The sequence below is a fragment of the Sarcophilus harrisii genome, chromosome 1 (assembly GCF_902635505.1).
Source record: "Sarcophilus harrisii chromosome 1, mSarHar1.11, whole genome shotgun sequence".
Lineage (NCBI taxonomy): Eukaryota > Metazoa > Chordata > Mammalia > Dasyuromorphia > Dasyuridae > Sarcophilus > Sarcophilus harrisii.
In genome coordinates, this window is record NC_045426.1 from 14222958 (window position 1) to 14241645 (window position 18688).

Consider the following 18688-nt stretch of genomic DNA (forward strand, 5'->3'; position numbering starts at 1 on the left):
TTGTTTAGGAGAGTTTAGTTGAAGTGAACAATGATGATTTCTAGTGCACTAAAGCCACACTTTTCCAGAACTCTGCTCTCTGGCAACCGGCTATTTCCAAACAGCCCAAATTGCTGCCACAAAGTCTACAAGGAATTCTTGTATTTTATTAATGGGCAAACAGTTTAGGACCTTACCAGTGCCTCCAGGCTCTTATTAAACCCACAGGCCGTGCCTACATTGGCAACAGTATAAGAGATGGAATGAATACAGCAGATGAAAAAGTTACAGATGAAAGCTGAGTCTCTTACAAACAGGCAGAAATAACAGTGAAAAGTGGTTGTTGGCAAATGTCGAGAGATGAAACTGCTGAACCACTAACCAGACATAACTTTAGAAGTCCAGTAGTGGGGGTTCATGTTAAGAGCAAGCCACCTGCCAGCCCTCACCAGGCCCTGCCCGCCTGCCTGAGGACACCCATGTTGGATTCTCCAGGGCAGGGTTGATGGTTCTGTAGGATGCTGATTTGAAGGTGGCAGAAAAAGGCCAAATTATGTTCAATAGCTCTTTTGGGGACGACTGACTTTAAAAAAAAATTTATCTCTTTGTTTTTATATCACAAATATCAATATTTGTTTTTTGTTTCCCATTGCATTTTTTCTACATTTCCCTTCCCCCTTTTGGGCAGTTAATAGTCAATAAACATTTATTAAATATCTACTGTGTTCATAGTCCTATACCTGTTGGTGAAGGGAGAGGGTAGGGGAAAGATAGAACATAGTTGCTGGAATTAAAAGAAACCATTTACCAAGAGTAAGCAAAGTAACTAGAGAAAACTACATTTTAGCAAGAAAAAGTAACATTGAAATACCTGAGAGTAATCAGTTGGGAGGATGAAAGTGGCTGGGTGGGGGAGAGATTTAATCAGAAAAGATTGTATGCTACAATTACTGGTCAGTAAATGGTACTGGTCAGAAAATGCTAACTTTGACCAGAAGTAAAATACTTAGGCTTGGTTGGTTACAGCTAATTTCTGAGAGCCATCCCTTTGAAACAAAGAATAAACTGAGAAAAAAAAAAGCCTGACATTGTATATGTGGTTTTCCCATACCCTGAAAAGAAAAGGGATTGAGGTAAAGAGGGAAAGGGGGAAGAACTTGAGAAGATGAGAATCTTTGCTTTTAGGCCAGTCTTGGTCATTTTGTTTTTATGGTTTTAGCTATTATGTGTATTGTTTTCCTGATTGCTTACTTCAGTTTGCATAAGTTCATATACATTTTCCCATCTTTCTGTTTTTCATGTTAACTGTTTGTTAAAACACAGTAATATCGCATTGCCTGCCTCTCATACAACTTGTTAGCCATTTCCCAATTGATAGAAATCTACTTTATTTGCATTTCTTGCTACTGTAGAAGTGCTGTGTCCAGCAGCTTTTAAAGATGCAGGGAAATGTGGGTGAAAAAGCTTCCATAAAAATGGTTAAAATCAAAACAAATTATGGCAAAAAAATTGAGGCTTTAGGGAATAAGCCCTTTAGGGGAAAAAAAAAAGACCTTTCAGTGTGTTTGATTTTTTTAAGTGGTTCTCTTAGCCGGAGTTAATATTACACATAGAACCAGGAAGAACTCAGATATTTGAAAATAACTTGCTTATGCTGCCTGGTGAACTTCAATATATTGATCTTCAATCTTTGCAAAGTAGTAGAAAGGTTCTTGATGAAAAAACCAAGGGCATTATAATAAAATCTTGAAGGGTTTTCAGGAGTGTTTAAAAGAAAGTGTTTTCAATCCTTTAGTGCTGTTTAGTTTTAATTATTAACTAGTTGATCTCCAGAACTCCAGGAACTTTTCTCTTTGAGTGTAGCAAATTAGCAAATTGCTATTTTCATATTAAGTCTAAAACACCAAAGTCAAGTCAGAAAATGATTCAAAGTTTTTTCTGTTAGCCTCAACAGAACGGTTCCATTTTTTTTCATCCAGATAAATAATTTGGTGTGGATACACAGTGCTTTTTTTCCTGCCAAGAGTTACCTTCTCATTTTTCTTCTGGTCTCATGGGAAGACCTATGCTAGTGCTGCCATGTGATCTCTAGTGAGCCTGGCTGGCCACTTAATGGGGATGTTGTAGGGGGTGATCTCTTTCTGGGAGGAGTTGGATGGGTTGGCCTCAAGGGTCCTGTATCCTCCCCATTCTGGGGGACAGCTGCTGCTGAGGCTGAGACTGGAACTCCGTTCAGTGATTCTTTCCCATCATGCTCAAGAGTAGCTTTGTAGCATTGATTCCATAGTGATTCTTTTTTTTTTTTTGAGGCATTTGGGGTTAAGTGATTTGCCCAGAATCACACAGCTAGGAAGTGTTAAGTGTCTGAGGTCAAATTTGAACTCAGGTCTTCCTGGCTTCAGGGCTGGTGCTCTAGCCACTGTACCACCTAGCTGCCCCCATAATGATTCTTAAAAGAGCCTATTTGTTTGAAGTTTTATGTCACATTTTTATTAAGTATAAAATGGGCATTTGCTTAATTCTGACTTTTTAAAATGTTCCTTTTTTCCCCCCTGGTAAAAGCAGCTTAACTCCCAAAGTTAGTAGTTAGGATAGTTTGGCCTCTGCCAGTAGATGCTATTCAGAAATGACCACTAGGTTTGAGTGAACTTTTTTCAAGTAGGTTGTTCACAACGATAATTATACACCTGCTACTCGGAAGAGGCCGGAAAGTTGGCCAAGAACCTTCCTTATAAATGCTTGGGAGCGGCCACTTTGAGCATTGTTATTTGTACTTGGAGAGGATCAAGGATTGGAAGTTGGGTTGAACCCCTGTTCTTATGCCTTGTTCTGTTCTCCTTTTCCTTGGCCACGAGGCTTTTTAATAGCCTCGATACTGGATTGTCCAGGAGTGGGAGAGAGCCTGTGGGCTCTTGTCAATCCTTCAAATCCTTCTGTACATTCTGGATGGCAATGCCATGTGTATCACTTTTCATGGTTAGGTTTGGAAATTTGATACTTTAACTGGTGGTTAATCCATTTTTAGGAAGTTTCTTACTCTTTTTCCCCTGTCTTGTTCTGTGCCATTATTTGGTCTCTAGAATCCATTCACAAAAGCTGTATTTCAAAAATTTTATCTTTAGAGAATTTCTTTGTTTTCCTGTTGTGCTTCAGCCTCTGCTGAGCTTTTCCCTCAAGATTTCTGAAAGACTGCACAAGTGATGGTGTTGTAGCACTGAGAATGAATTTCTTGGTAACCATTTGTTAATTAAGCACAGCTGGGTGGCTCAGTGGCTGGGGCTCTGGGCCTGGAGTCAAGAAGATTCATCTTTGTGAATTCAAACCTGGCCTCAGATAGTTACTAGCTGTGTGACCTTGGTCAAGTCACCTAACCCTGTTTGCTTCAGTTTCCTCATCTGTAAGATGAGCTAGAGAAGGAAATGGTAAATCATTTCAGTAGTCAGACATGACAAAATGATCCCAAACTTTTAAATACAGAGTTCTATGACCTTTTGGGGGACAAATATTCAAAACTTGTTAAAGAAGTTGGAAGGATAATCTTTTTTCATTACTTCTTCATTGTTCCAATTAATTTTCAAACACTTCTAGTTATTTCCTGTGCTTTAAAGCATTGTAGGCCTAAATTTATCATTTTGTCCCCATGGACAGTACTGAAAAGAGAGCATGGATCAGCCGGATCGCTGCTTTATTTATTAAGAGCTTCCGGTGTAGACGGATGTTTATTGCTTTACCAAGCGCTGCCATGGGCATCTCTCTGTTACAGTGCCTGTGGAGGGGGCAGGCTAGGGGTCTCCCCCACCCCTTTTTTCTGTTTGAGAGATGAGGGAGCTGAAGCTCCTGCAGGGTCAGTGATTCCCTTCAGGCCCCAAAGCTGGTGAGTGGCAGAGGCAGGACTTGCCTCTGGGCCTTTGGACTCGAGTTCTGTGTTCTCTCTGCCAGTGTGCTGTGACTGCCCCGCATTGTTTGGTCACAGTGAGTTTTGTGGAGCCCCTTGGGGGTTCTGGGGCTCCCTGGCATTGTTGGGAAGGTTCCTGCTGAGGACAGACGGATGTGTGCATGTGAAAATCTTCTCGTTTGGCCCCACAGCCGAGTGAGGCGCAATCTTTTGCGCAGAAGCTCCAGCTCCGTGTTCCCTCAATGGAATCTCTATTTCGAAGTCCAATCAAGGAGTCCTTGTTCCGTTCTTCTTCAAAAGAGTCTCTGGTACGAAGCTCCTCGAGAGAGTCCCTGAATCGCCTTGATCTGGACTCGTCCGCCATGCTGGATCCGCCGTCTGACATTGAAAGTGAGGCTGAGGAGGCCACAGCCGGGATGGACGGTCTCAGTAAAGAGCAGCTCTGTCAGCGGCTGCGGAGGATGGAACGAAGCTTAAACAGCTACAGAGGCAAATATTCGGAGGTAGGAGCCCCCCTGCCTTTTTCATAACTCTCTCTTGAGTTCTGTGGATTTTCCTTGTGGAACTTTCCGGTGGTTTCCGGGAGAACACAAGTTTCTTGAGGATGTGACTTTTGTCTCAGTGTTTCTAGCTCTGAGCAAAATGCTGTGTCTGCCTAAGTAAGCTTAGGTGGTGTTTGGTCCCATTTCACTTCCCTCTGCTGGACTGGGTATCACATTTTGTCACAATATTCCAGGGCCCAGGTAAACCTGGAAAGTTGGACAAGGGTCTTTTTGGCCTCCCTGCCTCCCTTTCTGCAGCCTCCATCCCTGATCGCCAGGCGCTCTGCCTGTATCCTGCTTCCCAATGGGACATTTCAGGCAGAACTGCTCTCTCCCAGACCCCTCACACTCCAGAAGTCCATCTTTTTTTTTTTTTTTTTTTTTTTTCTTTTTTTCCCTGCTCCCTTGCCTCAATAAAAACTCCAGTTTCTAGAATTCTCAATTAAGGTTGTATTTATAAAAAACAAAGAAACCCATTGAAGCAAATTCTGTTAGTTAAACATAATAGCACCATGTCATAACTAGTTTGTAAGAGGGGAAAAGTCTAAGATAACTCGCCTTTCATCTTTCCTGAACCCCTCTCCCAGGTGAGTCCCTCGGCCTTTTATCTTCAGCTCATCCCACCCACTTAAACTTGAGCCCATTTCTGGGGACTTTTCATGGAAAAGGCAGAGAGTCACGTCCTAGAATCCAGGAGCTTACAAGCCCCTCTCCCTCTCTTTTCTTGCAGCAGAATAGTGAGAGCTTAAAGAGGTAGGAAGGGCATCTCTCTCATGGCGACTAATTTTCTAAAGGAGGAATTACTTCTCTGTTTTGGAGGCGAGTTATTGACTTTAGGTATATTTATGAGGTACCTGGAAGTTCATCTCTATTTACTTCTTATATCTCTTTATTGCTTTCCTTCCTCTTGGCCCGTTCCTCTGCCTCTCCTGCCATCTAGTGGAGATTTTTTCCATTTTTCATAGCTTTTATTTTACCAAATACATGAAAAGATAGTTTTCAGCATTCAGCTTTGCATAACCTTGTGTTCTAAATTTTTCTCCCTCTCTTCGCCCTTTCATAGACGGCCCACAATCCAATATAGGTTAAACATGTGCAGTTCTTCTAAACATATTTCCAAATTTGTCATGTACTGCAAGAAAAATCACATCAAAAGGCAAAGGAAAGAAAAAAATTGAGAAAAAAGCAAACACACAACAACAAAATAAGGTGAAAATACAATGTTGTGATCTACATTTAGTCCCCATAGTTTTCTCTGGATGCAGGTGACTCTCTCCATCACAAGTCTATTGGATTTAGCCTGAAATTGTTAAAAAAAAAAAAAGCCACATCCATCAGAACTGATCATCACATAATCTTGTTGCTATGTACATTAGCTCATGTAAGTCTCTCCAGGTTTTTCTGAAATCCATCTTGCTCATCATTTCTTATGGAACAATAATATTCCATAATATTCATATATCATGACTTATTCATTCTCCACCTGATGGGCATCCATTCAATTCCCAATTCCTTGCTGGTGGAGATTTTTTAAGGAAAGATTGGAAGTTGAAACTCTTCTAAGATAAATTGGATTCAACTTCAAGTCTCAGTTTGCCTCTTTGGAGACTTCTCATAAACCTGGATGAAAGCCGGATGATCATCTATCTGATAAATACTTTGCCTCCTGTCAGATGCACTCTCCCATTTATTTTCAGTCTGTCCTTCTCTGCTGGCTCATTTCCTATGCTGACAAACCCACATACCCATGCTGACAAAGCTTCTACTTCCGTTTCTGCTATCATCTTAAATTTCTTCTTCTGCTCACTGTGGCCAAACTCCTAGAACAGGCCTTCTCCATTGGCTGCCTCCGCTTTGTCTCCTCATAGTCTCCTTGTAGTCAATCTCTGCTGAAATGGTTTCTAACCTGCACATTCCACTGGAATTCTTTGGTCCAAAATTCAGTGCCCTTTCTTAATCTTTGTTGGACTGGACACTCTTCTCTCTGCGTTTTCTCCACCCCTTTCTTCCCCTGGTTCTCTTCTGTTCCTTTGTCTCCTTTGTTGGAGCCGCTTCAGATCCCTCACACCTTCTCACCTTAGGAGTCCCTCAGGGTTCTGCCCTCTTCGCTTCTTCCTCTGGACAGTTGCCTTGGTGAGCTCTCTACATGGTAAGGTAGAAGATTCTTAAATCCACCTTTCCTGTTCCAGCCTCTCTGCTGATCTCCAATCTCACATCTCTAACTGGCCTTTCCGAAGTCTTGTACTGGCTGTCCAGTAGACATCCTAAACTCAATATGGCCAAATGGAACACGTACCTTCCCTTTTTTTTTTTTTTTAAATAACTTTTTATTGACAGAGCCCATGCCTGGGTAATTTTTTACATTATCCCTTGCACTCACTTCTGTTCCGACTTTTCCCTTCCCTCCCTTCACTCCCTCCCCTAGATGGTAGCCAGTCTTATACATGGTAAATATGTTATAGTATATCCTAGATACAATCAATATATGTGTACAGAACCAACAGTTCTCTTCTTGCACAGGAAGAATTGGATTCAGAAGGTAAAAATAACCCGGGAAGAAAAACCAAAATGCAAACAGTTTACATTTATTTCCCAGTGTTCCTTCTCTGGGTGTAGCTGCTTCTGTCCAGCATTGATCAACTGAAACCGAGTTAGATTTTCTCTTTGTCGAAGAAATCCACTTTTATCAGAGTACATCTTCATACAGTATCGTTGTTGACGTATATAATGATCTCTTGGTTCTGCTCATTTCACTTAGCATCAGTTCATGTAATTCTCTCCAAGCCTCTCTGTATTCATCCTGCTGGTCATTTCTTACAGAACAATAATATTCCATAACATTCATATACCACAATTTACCCAACCATTCTCCAATTGATGGGCATCCATTCATTTTCCAGTTTCTAGCCACCACAAAAAGGGCATGCACCTTCCCTTTTACTACCAGTCCCTTAGGCTCTTAGCAGTCATCCAGGACTCCTTCCCCTCTCTCAGCCTCCCCAGATCCAATCTGTGCCCAAGGCCCCTCCATTTCACCTTGGCAGCACGTGTCTCTCTTTCTCTCCTTGGACCCTGTGGGTCCCCTCTGCCCTTTCCTCCACAGAGGCTCTCATCACCTTACGTCTGGCTTATTGCAGCAATTGCTGGCTGGTCTGGTCATCCTTAGTCTCTCTCCGCTCTGGTCCCTCTTTTGATTGTCCACTAAACTCAGGTCTAAAAATGTCACAACCCTAAAAGCACTGCCTAGCTTCCGCCTTAATAAATGCCAGTGGCTCACTCTTGCTTCTAGGATCAAATATAAAATCCTTTGTTCAACTTTGAAAACCCTTCATAATGAAGTCTTCTTACTCCTCCCCTGCCACAAATCTTCATTTCCGTGACTCTGGCCTCCTGGCTTGTCCATGGAAAAGACCCTCTAACTCTGGGCTCTGGGCATTTTCTGTGGATGTCCCCCATGCCTGAAGTGCCCTCCCTCCTCATTTCTGCCTCCGGACTTCTTTGAAGTCCCAGTGAAAGTTCTTTCTCAACTCCTCTTAATTGGATTGCCTTCCCTCTGTTACTGATTTCCTAGTTATCTTGTGTCAGCTTGTGGTTGTTTATTTGCTGCCTCCTCCATTAGATGGAAAGCTCCTTGAGGGTTGGGACCTTCTTTTGCCTCTCCCTATTTTTGTTGCTTTGCACAGTGCCCAGTGTACATGCTTAATGTTTGGTTGATTAAAATGAAATGGTTCTTAAATCTTTGTTACAAGTTTAATACTTAGATTTTTCACAGAATTCAGGTCATTCATTATAGAACTGAAAAGGACCTCAGGAGAAAGCCTAGTATAGATAAATCAGATCTTAGCTCCACTTGATAAATAAGGCTTTTTGAGATTAAAGAACTTGGTCTTTATACTGTGATTTCCCCTTCACAATTTTAGCTTTTCCACTGTTCAACTTAATTAATGTTTGACAACATGCTTGGACCCATTAGAAACAAACTTTTGTTAATATATAGATCATTTTTGGTTAACCTAGAACATTTTAAATATGTTTTAGGATAGCTAATATTCTTTTTTTTTTTTTAAATAATAGCTTTTTATTTTTCAAAATATGTGCAAAGATAGTTTTCCACATTCACCCTTGCAAACTCTTGTATTTCATATTTTTCTCCCTCGCTTCCCACCTTCCCCCTTTCCTAGACAGCAAGCAATTCAAAATAGGTTAGCCATGTGCAATTCTTTTAAACAGTTTTCCACATTTTTCATGCTGCACAAGAAAAATCAGATCAAAGAGGTTAAAAACAGTTCAAAAAGGAAAACAAAAATAGAGGAAAAAACAAAGCAAGCAAACAACAACAAAAAAGGTGAAAATACAGTGTTGTGATCCACATTTAGTTCCCCTGTCTCTCTCTGGATGCAAATGGCTCTCTCCATCACAAGTCCATTAGAATTGGCCTGAATTGGTAATTGTTTCTTTGTTTATTTCAGCTTGTTACATCCTATCAAGCTGTCCAAAGAGAAAAGAAGAAGTTACAGGTAAGTTCTTTCTTAGCTGTGATAACAGTCATAGAATTTGATATTTAGTGTCTAGAGATAAACTAAGGGATTATCTCATTTTTATATACATATTACATACATAATTTATATATAAATATATAAATTCTCAACAAAACTGAGATTTATTTCAAGACAGTTTTTGTCAGTTGAAAAAGCAAAACCAAAGGCTACTGTTCACGCATATAAATATAGGAGTTGGAGCGTGTGGGTTTGGGGAATTCTGCAATTTATCTACCTGAATGATATTTGGGATCTGGGGACTGTCACCTTGCAGAGCTCAGGGAAAGGGAGAAAAATCATCTGTAGTGTATGTTTTATGTCACACAGCAGCTCTGAGGGAATATTTAGTCCACACAGAGATTTACTTTTGTTATTTAAAAAAATCCTTGATATATATAAAAAGCTTATGGAATGAAGTGGACACGCCAATCCTACATTATGGCCCTCTCTCCATTTACATTTTCTCCTCATTGTATGACTGTTTCTTTGAAGAAAAGCCATTTGTGCTCTCTGTAATAATTCTTAAGTTACTAAGATAGAAATGGGGTGTCGATGGCAATATAACATGGCAGGTGTCCTATGTAGTTGTACATGTATTCCAGTTTTCCTGTCAACCTGGGGGGAAATATTCAGAGCACCTTAATTCTAGGGACTTGGTCTATAAATAATAAAGATGAATAAGCTGCTAATTTTTGGTGCTATTAAGGACTTGTTACAAATTTATTCTTTAAATAAGAAAAGTTTAGCTTTTAGTTTAGCTAAAAGAACTTTTATTTGAACTACTTATAGATCTTTGGTTATGCAGTGATAGGTAGGGGTGACTAGTAGCTAGTCCATGGTCTGCATTGATGTCCATGAGATTGTAGAGGAGGACCTTCATCCAGCACAACCATATGGGCTGCACCCCCGGTCCCTAGGTGGGGAGGGGAATTTCTAGAAGGACACCAAGGAGAATAGCATAGGGTCATGGAGGAGACCCCAGAGGCTATCTGGTCCAGTTCTGTCACTTTATAGCTTAGGGAATAGGCTCATGTACTTTCTCTCCAAAGTCACATGTGGGGTCGTTATGGGGGGCAGGAGGTTTAATCCTCACTCCAGCTTCAAGGTTCTTTCCCCTCTACTGTGGTCCATGAGGAGGCATGGGATGGGTTACAGTCTATACTGGTGGAGGGAATATCTACATTTAGGACATCACAGATCCATAGAATCTGCACTATATCAGTAGATATTTTCCTAAGAAGTTGTTTGTTAAATACATTTTGGAAAAATTAATCATTTTCTCATTTATGTGAATTACCATTTGATGGGTATATCTAGGCCGTGTGTTACCTGACCGAAGCATCCCTTATTCTTCTAGTTAGAACTAAACTCCCTTGAGATGATTCCTGGGGTTGGTAGCTCTCTCAGTGGCACATTTTTTTTTTTCATAGTAGATATTTTCCTAATGTCATCTGACCCTAAAATGTTTTAATCTAAGCCCCAACTTCTCCTTCTTAAACTGTGGTTCATGATCCCATATGATATATTATAACTGAATGTGGGGGTCATGAAGTTATGGTTTATTATCAGTAAATGTTTGATTTGTATACCTATTTTATATACCTATATTCCTAGGGCCACATAAAAATGTCTTGGATGAAAAGGAGTCACTAGTGGAAAAAGTTTAAGAATCTCTTATCTAAGCAACTCAGAGTATGTTTTTTGACAGGAAGCTCATTTTTTTTTTTTGTTTGCAATATTTTCCCTATTAATATATTTTAAGTTGTTTTGAATATTAATGGGGAAATAGGATTCAGTTTTATAAAAAAATTTGTATTATAACCCCATCAAAAATGTTTTTTCATTAGTGAGAAAATTAATGAAAGTCTTATTTCAGAAAAACTCCTGAGAGTAATGATCTGTTTTTGTCACATTGCTGCCTGTTTTGTTCCTACAAACAAAAGTCAAAAAGTTTGTGCATTTATAAATCTACCTCAGTGTATTTAACTGGTAAATATAAGGCGTAAGGCATCAGAGGTAGGTTATACTGTGTCATGGTAGAAAAAGAGATTTAATTTGGAGTTTGGTTTAGCATGAAACTGATTTTCAAAATAAGTACTTCTTGACTATTTTTTGGTTCTTGTCTCCACAACTCCACAAGCAAGTAGTTAAAAATACCTACTATGTGTGAATAATGCTCTTGGGTTGAATTGCTTTGCATGGACATAATCATTTTGAACTACCTCTTTTTTTTTTTAAAGGGTCTTTTGAGCCAGAGTCAAGATAAAGCCCTCAGGAGAATTGGAGAATTACGGGAGGTGAGTTTGGTAACATGTTGTGAAAAGAATAATTAAAATACCCACATTTCAGAGCATCGTGAATGGCAGTGCTCAGGGGGCTTATGTTTCTCAACTTTCCTGACAGATAGATCCACTTTTTTCTCTTTAAAACAAAATAAAAAAACCAACCTAGTCCCAGCATCTCCAGGAAAATTCAGTTTTATAAAAATGATTGGATAACAGTAATAACTCACTCTGATATAGTTCTTTTATTTTTTAAAAAATTCAGTAGTTATTTTATTTTTCCAATTACATGTAATTTTCAACATTCATTTTTGTAAATTTTGACTTCCAAATTTTTTTCTCTCTTCTTTCCCTCTCTCCTCTTCAAGATAGCAAGCAATCTGATACAGATTGCACATATACAATCCTTTGAAACATATTTCCATATGAGTCATGTTGTGAAGGAAAAATCAAAACAAAATGGAAAAACCATGAGAAAAAAAAGCAAACCCCCCAAAAAGTGAAAATAGTATGCTTGGATCCGCATTTGGTCTTCATAGTTCTCTCTCTGGATGCAGATAGGCATTTTCCATCCCAAGTCTCTTGGCATTGTCTTGGACCAATTTATTGCTGAGAAGAGCCACGTCTGTCATGGTTGATCTGATATAATACGTTATGGTTTATAATGTACCTGTTCTCACAACAACTCTGAAGGTGGATAGTATAAACATTACCCTTTTATAAGTGAGAAACTAGGAGTCAGAGAGATTAGGTGATTTATTTAGACTCACTCAACTAATTAAGTGTTTGTTGTTAATTAAAAAACCTTTTATTTCATTAAATACTTTTTAATGACATGTAAAAAATTTTTCAGTCATTTAAAAAAAAAATTGAGCTCCAAATTCTCTTCCTCTTGTCCCCCCTCCTCCTTGAGAAGGTAAAAAAATTGATATTGACTATACATGTAAAGTCATGCAAAACATATTTTCATATTACTCATATTTAAGAAAAATAGCAAGATAAAGGAAAACAAGTTTGCCTTGACCTTCACTCAGAATTCATCAGTTCTCTTTTTGGAGGTGGACAGCATTTTTTTTATCATGGCTTCTTTGGAATTGTCTTGATTATAGACTTGATTAGAGCAACCAAGTCTTTAATATTTGATCATCCTCACAGTCTTGCTGTTATTATGTACTGTGTTCCCCTAGTTCTGTTCACCATTTTGCATCAGCTCAGGTAATGTCTTTTGAGGTTTTTCTGAAACCATCCTCTCATCGTTTCTTACAGCACAGTAGTATTCATTGTTTAGCTGTTAAAGAGTTGCTATAAATATTTTCCTACATGGAAGTCCTTTCTCCTTTTCTTTGATGTCTTTGGGATATAGATTTGGCTTTAATTTAACAAATATTCAAGTTCTTGTTTTGTACTCTAGGGCTAGAAACTGGGGGAGATATATTATGGAGTGTAACAATATAAGTGATGAAGCAATGACTTGAACCCAATCTTCTCACTCCAAGCTCATGCTCCTCCTTAAATAAACATTGTTTTCCTCCCTGGATCTAAATGATCCTCCTCATTCATTCTGTCTCTGGGTCTCTGTAGACCAGGGTGAATGACACTTGCAAAGCTGAACTCTGCCTGTGATTGATTGGGTTAGATTTGTTCTAAATGAGTTTCTGCTGAACTGTCCCAATAGCCCACTTCTCCTGAGATTGGAGAGGTCTCTAAGGGGCCGTTGAGACTAGTGATGGCCCAGAGTTGGTTTGTGCCTGCCTTGTTTCTTGGAGTGGATCTGTTAGGTCTGTTTTGGTCTGTCTTGCAATTCTAGGGCAGGGCCTTTAGGCAAGAAAAGAGAGAAAGATCAGTTCATTTGTGGCTGGTTTTTTATATGCCCCTTTGAGGAATAAAACCAATGTACTAGGCTTTGTTAAGGGGGCTTCAGAGAACCCATCATCAGTTTGATTGTTGCTTTGGGCCATTTTTTAGTTGTGGATTTTAAGTGAATTAGTCACATATCTTGCCTAATGCTCTTTTTGACAAAAGATAATGAATTTATAAGATTCCTGGCTAGGATTAAGAGTGTAGTTTGTGTCATGGCATCATGTAAAACTAATTGACCCATCTAGAGATTGATCATCAGTATCACACAGCAATTGTTTACAGAGTGGAAGCCTCTTTACTATTGAAGTGTGTATTTCCTGATTATTACTTTTTTCTTTTTGGTATCATGTGTGCTATTCTGGTACATGTAGTAATTCAGATTTTGTTTTATTTTGGAATGAAGACATTTGTAGCAAAGTAGAAGCAGCCAAAAGTTAATATGGTAATGTAGATCATTAAAAGAATTACTAAGATCTTTATGATAGATTAGTTTTTCAGCTAATATAAGGAGTAATGGGAATAAACATAATTACGTATGATTTTAAAGAAGACTTCAAAATGATAGTATCATATCTGTATCATAGCCCTGTAGTTCTGTGGATAACTTTAGAAATTATCAATAGCAGCCTTCCTCAATTGGATAAATTTCTGACTTGCAGTTTTGCTTGAAAGGAAAATTGTTTCCATTGTTTTGAATTGAGATCTAATAAAAGATGCCACCGTTGAATTGTGGGTTAAATTGTTCTGCATGCTATTAAAGAAGCTTAGATTCCATAGAATAGTAGTGGTTATGTCACTCTATTACTCTCAGAATTCCTCTTTCTTAAGGAACCCAAATTTTTTTGAAACTGATCCAGAAGTGACATGTGCCAGTCCCCACAAGAAGATAGTGCTAGGAGAATCAAACTGGCCAGACCCCAGCACTATAGGTGCACATACTTACAAAAGCCCCCTCATACTAGTTCACAGATCTTTTTCATTTTTAATTTTATTCAGGTATTAAATTTATTTCCTGTTTATTCCTTATCTCTCCACCATTTCCATTTGTCTGGCAAAATTCCTACTCTTTTCTCTTGTACCATTCCATACTTGTATAAAGAAAGCAAAGGAAAGAGTTAGATTTTTGAAAACTGGACAACATTGTTTTAGTATGGACAACGTTTATTGGACATGATAGGGAAAATTCCCAGTTTGCACTGTATAAAAGACAGCCAGATTGCAGCTATTAAAGGAATAGAGGAAATTTTAACAAACTTTTCTTCAAGATATTTCTGCCATATGCAGAGAGTTTCATTAGCCTCCTATTCAGACATCCAGAAGCAGTTCTCTGTGAAGTTGATGACTACTCTTTCCATTCCAATAAAAGTTTGCTTACATTTTTTACTTACTGTTTTCTATAGAAGTAGGTTCTTAGGGCATCTTGTTCTATGTTTTGTATTTTGAAGGACTCTTGACTTTCTTCATGGACTTTGGATTTTTCCATTTTGCTTTGTTTTTTGTTCACTTTTTCTCCTTTTTTGCTGCAGTATCACTCTTCACTTTTCTCAAATTGAAAGTTATCTCATCATCTTAATTCTTACTCTTTAGTTTTAACTTTTTCTGTAGGACCTTCCTACAAACTTCAGGAATAGATCATTTGTTAGACATTCCCCCCCTTTTTATCATTATTAATTTTATTTACATTCTTTTTAAAAAATTTTAATATTGTATTTTTCAAGTTACATAAAAACATAGTTTTCAATATTCATTTTTTGCAAAACCTTGTATTCCAAATTTTTCTCCCTCTCCACATCTCCTCCCCAAGACAGCAGGCAATCTGATACAGGTTAAACATGTGCAGTTGTTCCAAACATATTTTCATATTCATCATGCTGCACGAGATAAAACAAAAAAATATGAGAAAGTTAAAAAAAAACCAACCAAACAAAAACAACATCAAAAAGGTAAAAAGGATCAAAGGAAGTGGTAGGATGGGGGTGGCAGTAGGGACACTGTGTTCAAGGAGATGGGATGGAATGGGATACTTGAGTAAGGAGAAGAGTTAGCTTTGGTAAGGAGGAAGGCCACCTCATATGTGAGATGGGGGAAGTAAGTAGTGATAAGAGGCATCATAGGAATATCAGAAGAGGAGGAGGGGAAAAGAGGGAGCTCCTGGTGAATGACCTCAGTCCAAAATATGAGCCAGGGTTCTCAGGTGAGAGGATGGAAGGGTTGGAGGAGGAAGAGCCACTGTGGAGTGAATTGATAAGGGAAGGGAAGAATAGAAGGATTACCTTGCAGCAGTGAGAGCCCAAGTAGTTTGTAAAATATAAGTTTGGACCCTCCACCTTTGTTCAGTAGCAGTTGTGAAGACATTGGATGGTGGGAATGAGCCAAATTGGGCAGGCACAGTTGGCCAAATGATAAGGGGACCAGGAACTCAAGAGAAGAGGAAAGTTTAAAGTTGAATTGGTTCACCAAATGGTCAGGGTAGGGGGAGAGCAACTAATATAGAAGTGATAACCTGGGAGGAAACTGAGGGATGGTGGGTATGGAAATTGTAGTGTGGCTAAAGTGTAGGATTTGGTAAAGGAAGGCAGAGGAGAGTTGGATAAAGTCAGATAAGGAATAGTTAAGTTCTCAAACAGAGAGGTGATAAGATTTGGGATATGACCATCTTTGTAGCTAAGATGACATAGAATAGTAGGTCATGGAAAGTGAATAGGTTAAGGAACTGTGTAGTTATGATGTTTGAGGGAGTGTCAGTAAGTTTCTTGATGTATGATGATATTGTGAGAGCAAGAGTTGGGGAGGAGAGAGAATGTGCACAACATGCACATTGTGAGCCATGTAGCAAACTTGTTGAGGATGGGAGGGAGAGCGTCCTGAAAGTCTGCAGACAATTACTCTCAGGATTTGGATTGGGTCAGAGATGTTGATCTTATGGATCCAAAGGGTTTCCCCCTTTAGTGGATGAGAACCAGGGAGAGAACCTGGAATTAACAGTTAAGAGCAAGAATTATTTTTCTAATGGCCCCTCCTTGACCAGAGGAAAAGATTTGAGATGAAAGCATATTATTGCCCATGGAACAGGCAGAGGGCCCAATGTAAGGTAATGTTTTGTTAGGATTTGAGGGTCAAAGGATTGAGGGTGATGGGAATAAGGAATTGGGTAATAGAGGACAGGACACAGAGTTAGTAGGATGACCTACAGGGTTGCAGTCACTGGGGTTATTTAGACTATGATGAAGCAAGATCTACTGTTTAATGATCTGCTGTCTGCTGTTTAAAAATCTTGTATTTGCTACTTATTCTAGGTAATTTAAAATATGCTTTCTTCATAACTTATTTCAAGCTTGCTGTGATTTCATCCACATGGGTATCCCTTCCTCTGCACCAGATTGATGTTTCTTTACTCCTTAGTGAACAATCTCCATGCATTTTGCTTTGCTGCTGCTTTGGTGACTATTCCAGTCTCTGGTTCTACCTTTGAAGGCTTTTCCAGCCTGTTGGTGGCTTCCCAAGGTTGTTTTCTGTGGTTGTAGCTTCTGCAGCCCAAGGCCCTTGGAGAAACAGAAAATTCATTTAAAAGCCGAGTGGCAGAAACATGCTGATCTAATGACTGACCTTTGGGTGTGTGTGTTATGAGTTGTTTGGAACTGTTGTGATTTTGTCCCAAACGCCCCTTGAAAGTCCTCTCTCCTTTAGGAGCTTCAGATGGACCAGCAGGCGAAGAAACATCTTCAGGAAGAGTTTGATGCGTCCTTAGAGGAGAAGGACCAGTACATCAGTGTGCTGCAGACTCAGGTAAAGGCCCTGCCATTTGGGAGGGAGGAGTGAACAAAAAAAGGGAGCAGATTCGGAGTTGGGCATATCTTTCCAATTGTCGGATCCCTTGTTGTCCCTCTCACATTATACTGAAGGCTCCTGCGCTAACTGTCTAGAGACAGGAAAACCTGCGGTTTGCTTGTTGAGAGAATGTTTTTCTTCTGAACAGGGAGGTGTTAGTTTTACCAGACTCTCGGAATAAGCCCTCACCGCCTACTTAAGTTTTTCTAATGAAAATATTTTATTTAGGTTTCACTCCTGAAGCATCGCTTGCAAAGTGGCCAGATGACAGTGGAATTACCTAAATCCGAAAGCCTCCCCAAAGAAATTAAGGAAGAGAATGTACAGAACGATCTGGATCATGGAGGTCTGTTGCCCCTTGCCAAATCCGTTTTTAATTCGGTTTTGCCGAATGATCAGTCAGAGCGAGAGAGATTCAGAGAAAGGGAAATACTGGGTCCAGTCAAAGAGGTTGGCACCGTGACCGAGCCTTGAGTCTTCAGGGTGTTCTGCTTTAGTGAGATCTTTTTTGGGGTGTTAGAAATGACTTTTATGGGAGATGACTTTACAGATGAAGGGATGTTGGATAGTGTCACGCATCTGAGTAAATATGATTTCCGTGCATTTTTCCTATTTGGGCTTCTCCTTTTTCCTGCTCATAAGTTCTGTGGGCTTTGGGAGACAAGCTTCTGTCTCTGGTTCTTCTTTCTCAGCTGTGGCATTTTTTATTGCTTTCTTGAGACCCTTCCTACTTTTATGCTGCTTAGGTTTTGTAAAGATCTAAATTTGGCGTCAAATGGAAAGTGCTGTGCAGAGTTATTAAATGCACCAAGTCCAGGTTTCCCAAATTTCTTTTGCTTTTGGGAGTTTACAACCTAAGTCTTTGCATAATGCCTTGACTTCTTCACAAAGTATGTGCCATAAATGGGGTATAAACAGTGCTTTCTTTGCATTCTGTTATTTTAGGTATTTGGGACAGATCCATAGTGCTCCTTCATTCTCCCAGTCTTTATTTCCTTAGGTTTGTGATCGAGATTTTTGAGAAATGTGTCGTACATTTTACATCTACATTTTATATTTCATTTTATATTTTAATGCCTAGTAACGAATGCTCTTTGAGCTGCGAGAGTTCCCACCTGCCTGACTCCTCCATGGTTATTCCATTTCAGTGTCAGCAGAGGGAGATGGAGACACTGCCAAAACATTGGAAACTCTTCAGCAGAGAGTTAAAAGACAAGAGAATCTCCTTCAGCGGTGCAAAGAGACCATTAAGTCGCACAAAGAGACCATTAAGTCGCACAAAGAGCGTGCTACCGTCCTGACCAATGAGAAAGAAGCTCTTCAGGAGCAGTTAGATGAAAGACTTCAGGAACTGGAGAAGATGAAGGTAAGAAACATGTTGGCCTCCATTCTGATTTTTAGCAACTTGGAGCCAGGCATTCCCTTGGCCAGAGATAAGTGGAATCTGTGTGCCAGAGCCTGAAAACATGAGACCTTGTGCTGCTGTCCTGGCTTTCAGGATACAGCTGCCATTCCCATGGCCGTCATCAAATGAGACCCTCATGTGAGACTGTTTCGGTATCTAGGGGTTTATCCTAACTTCACAAACATGAATACTGGACAGGGGTGGGGAAAGAGATTTGTCTAAGGTCTCCTTGGAAGTGGGTACACAAGTGGAGGCTTACATTTTCTTTTAAATAGCTTTCTTAAATTTATTTCTGTCTAAAACATACTATGAGGAAGGTATTAAAATAGGGTGTAACTGCATCAGGGAGATATTCAAGT

The 18688-nt window shown here is 39.4% G+C and overlaps 1 protein-coding gene across 6 annotated transcripts in view; it reads left to right on the forward strand.

The window, feature by feature from the left end:
• GOLGA4 (golgin A4) overlaps positions 1 to 18688 on the forward strand; it is a 98283-nt gene that overhangs the window by 21339 nt on the left and 58256 nt on the right. For all 6 annotated transcript variants that reach the window (XM_031952645.1, XM_031952651.1, XM_031952658.1 and 3 more), the window contains 6 exons: positions 4066 to 4377; positions 8886 to 8933; positions 11195 to 11251; positions 16784 to 16882; positions 17153 to 17270; positions 18073 to 18290. In XM_031952645.1, the coding sequence (XP_031808505.1) occupies positions 4066 to 4377; positions 8886 to 8933; positions 11195 to 11251; positions 16784 to 16882; positions 17153 to 17270; positions 18073 to 18290 (852 nt within the window). The remainder of the gene's footprint in view (positions 1 to 4065; positions 4378 to 8885; positions 8934 to 11194; positions 11252 to 16783; positions 16883 to 17152; positions 17271 to 18072; positions 18291 to 18688) is intronic.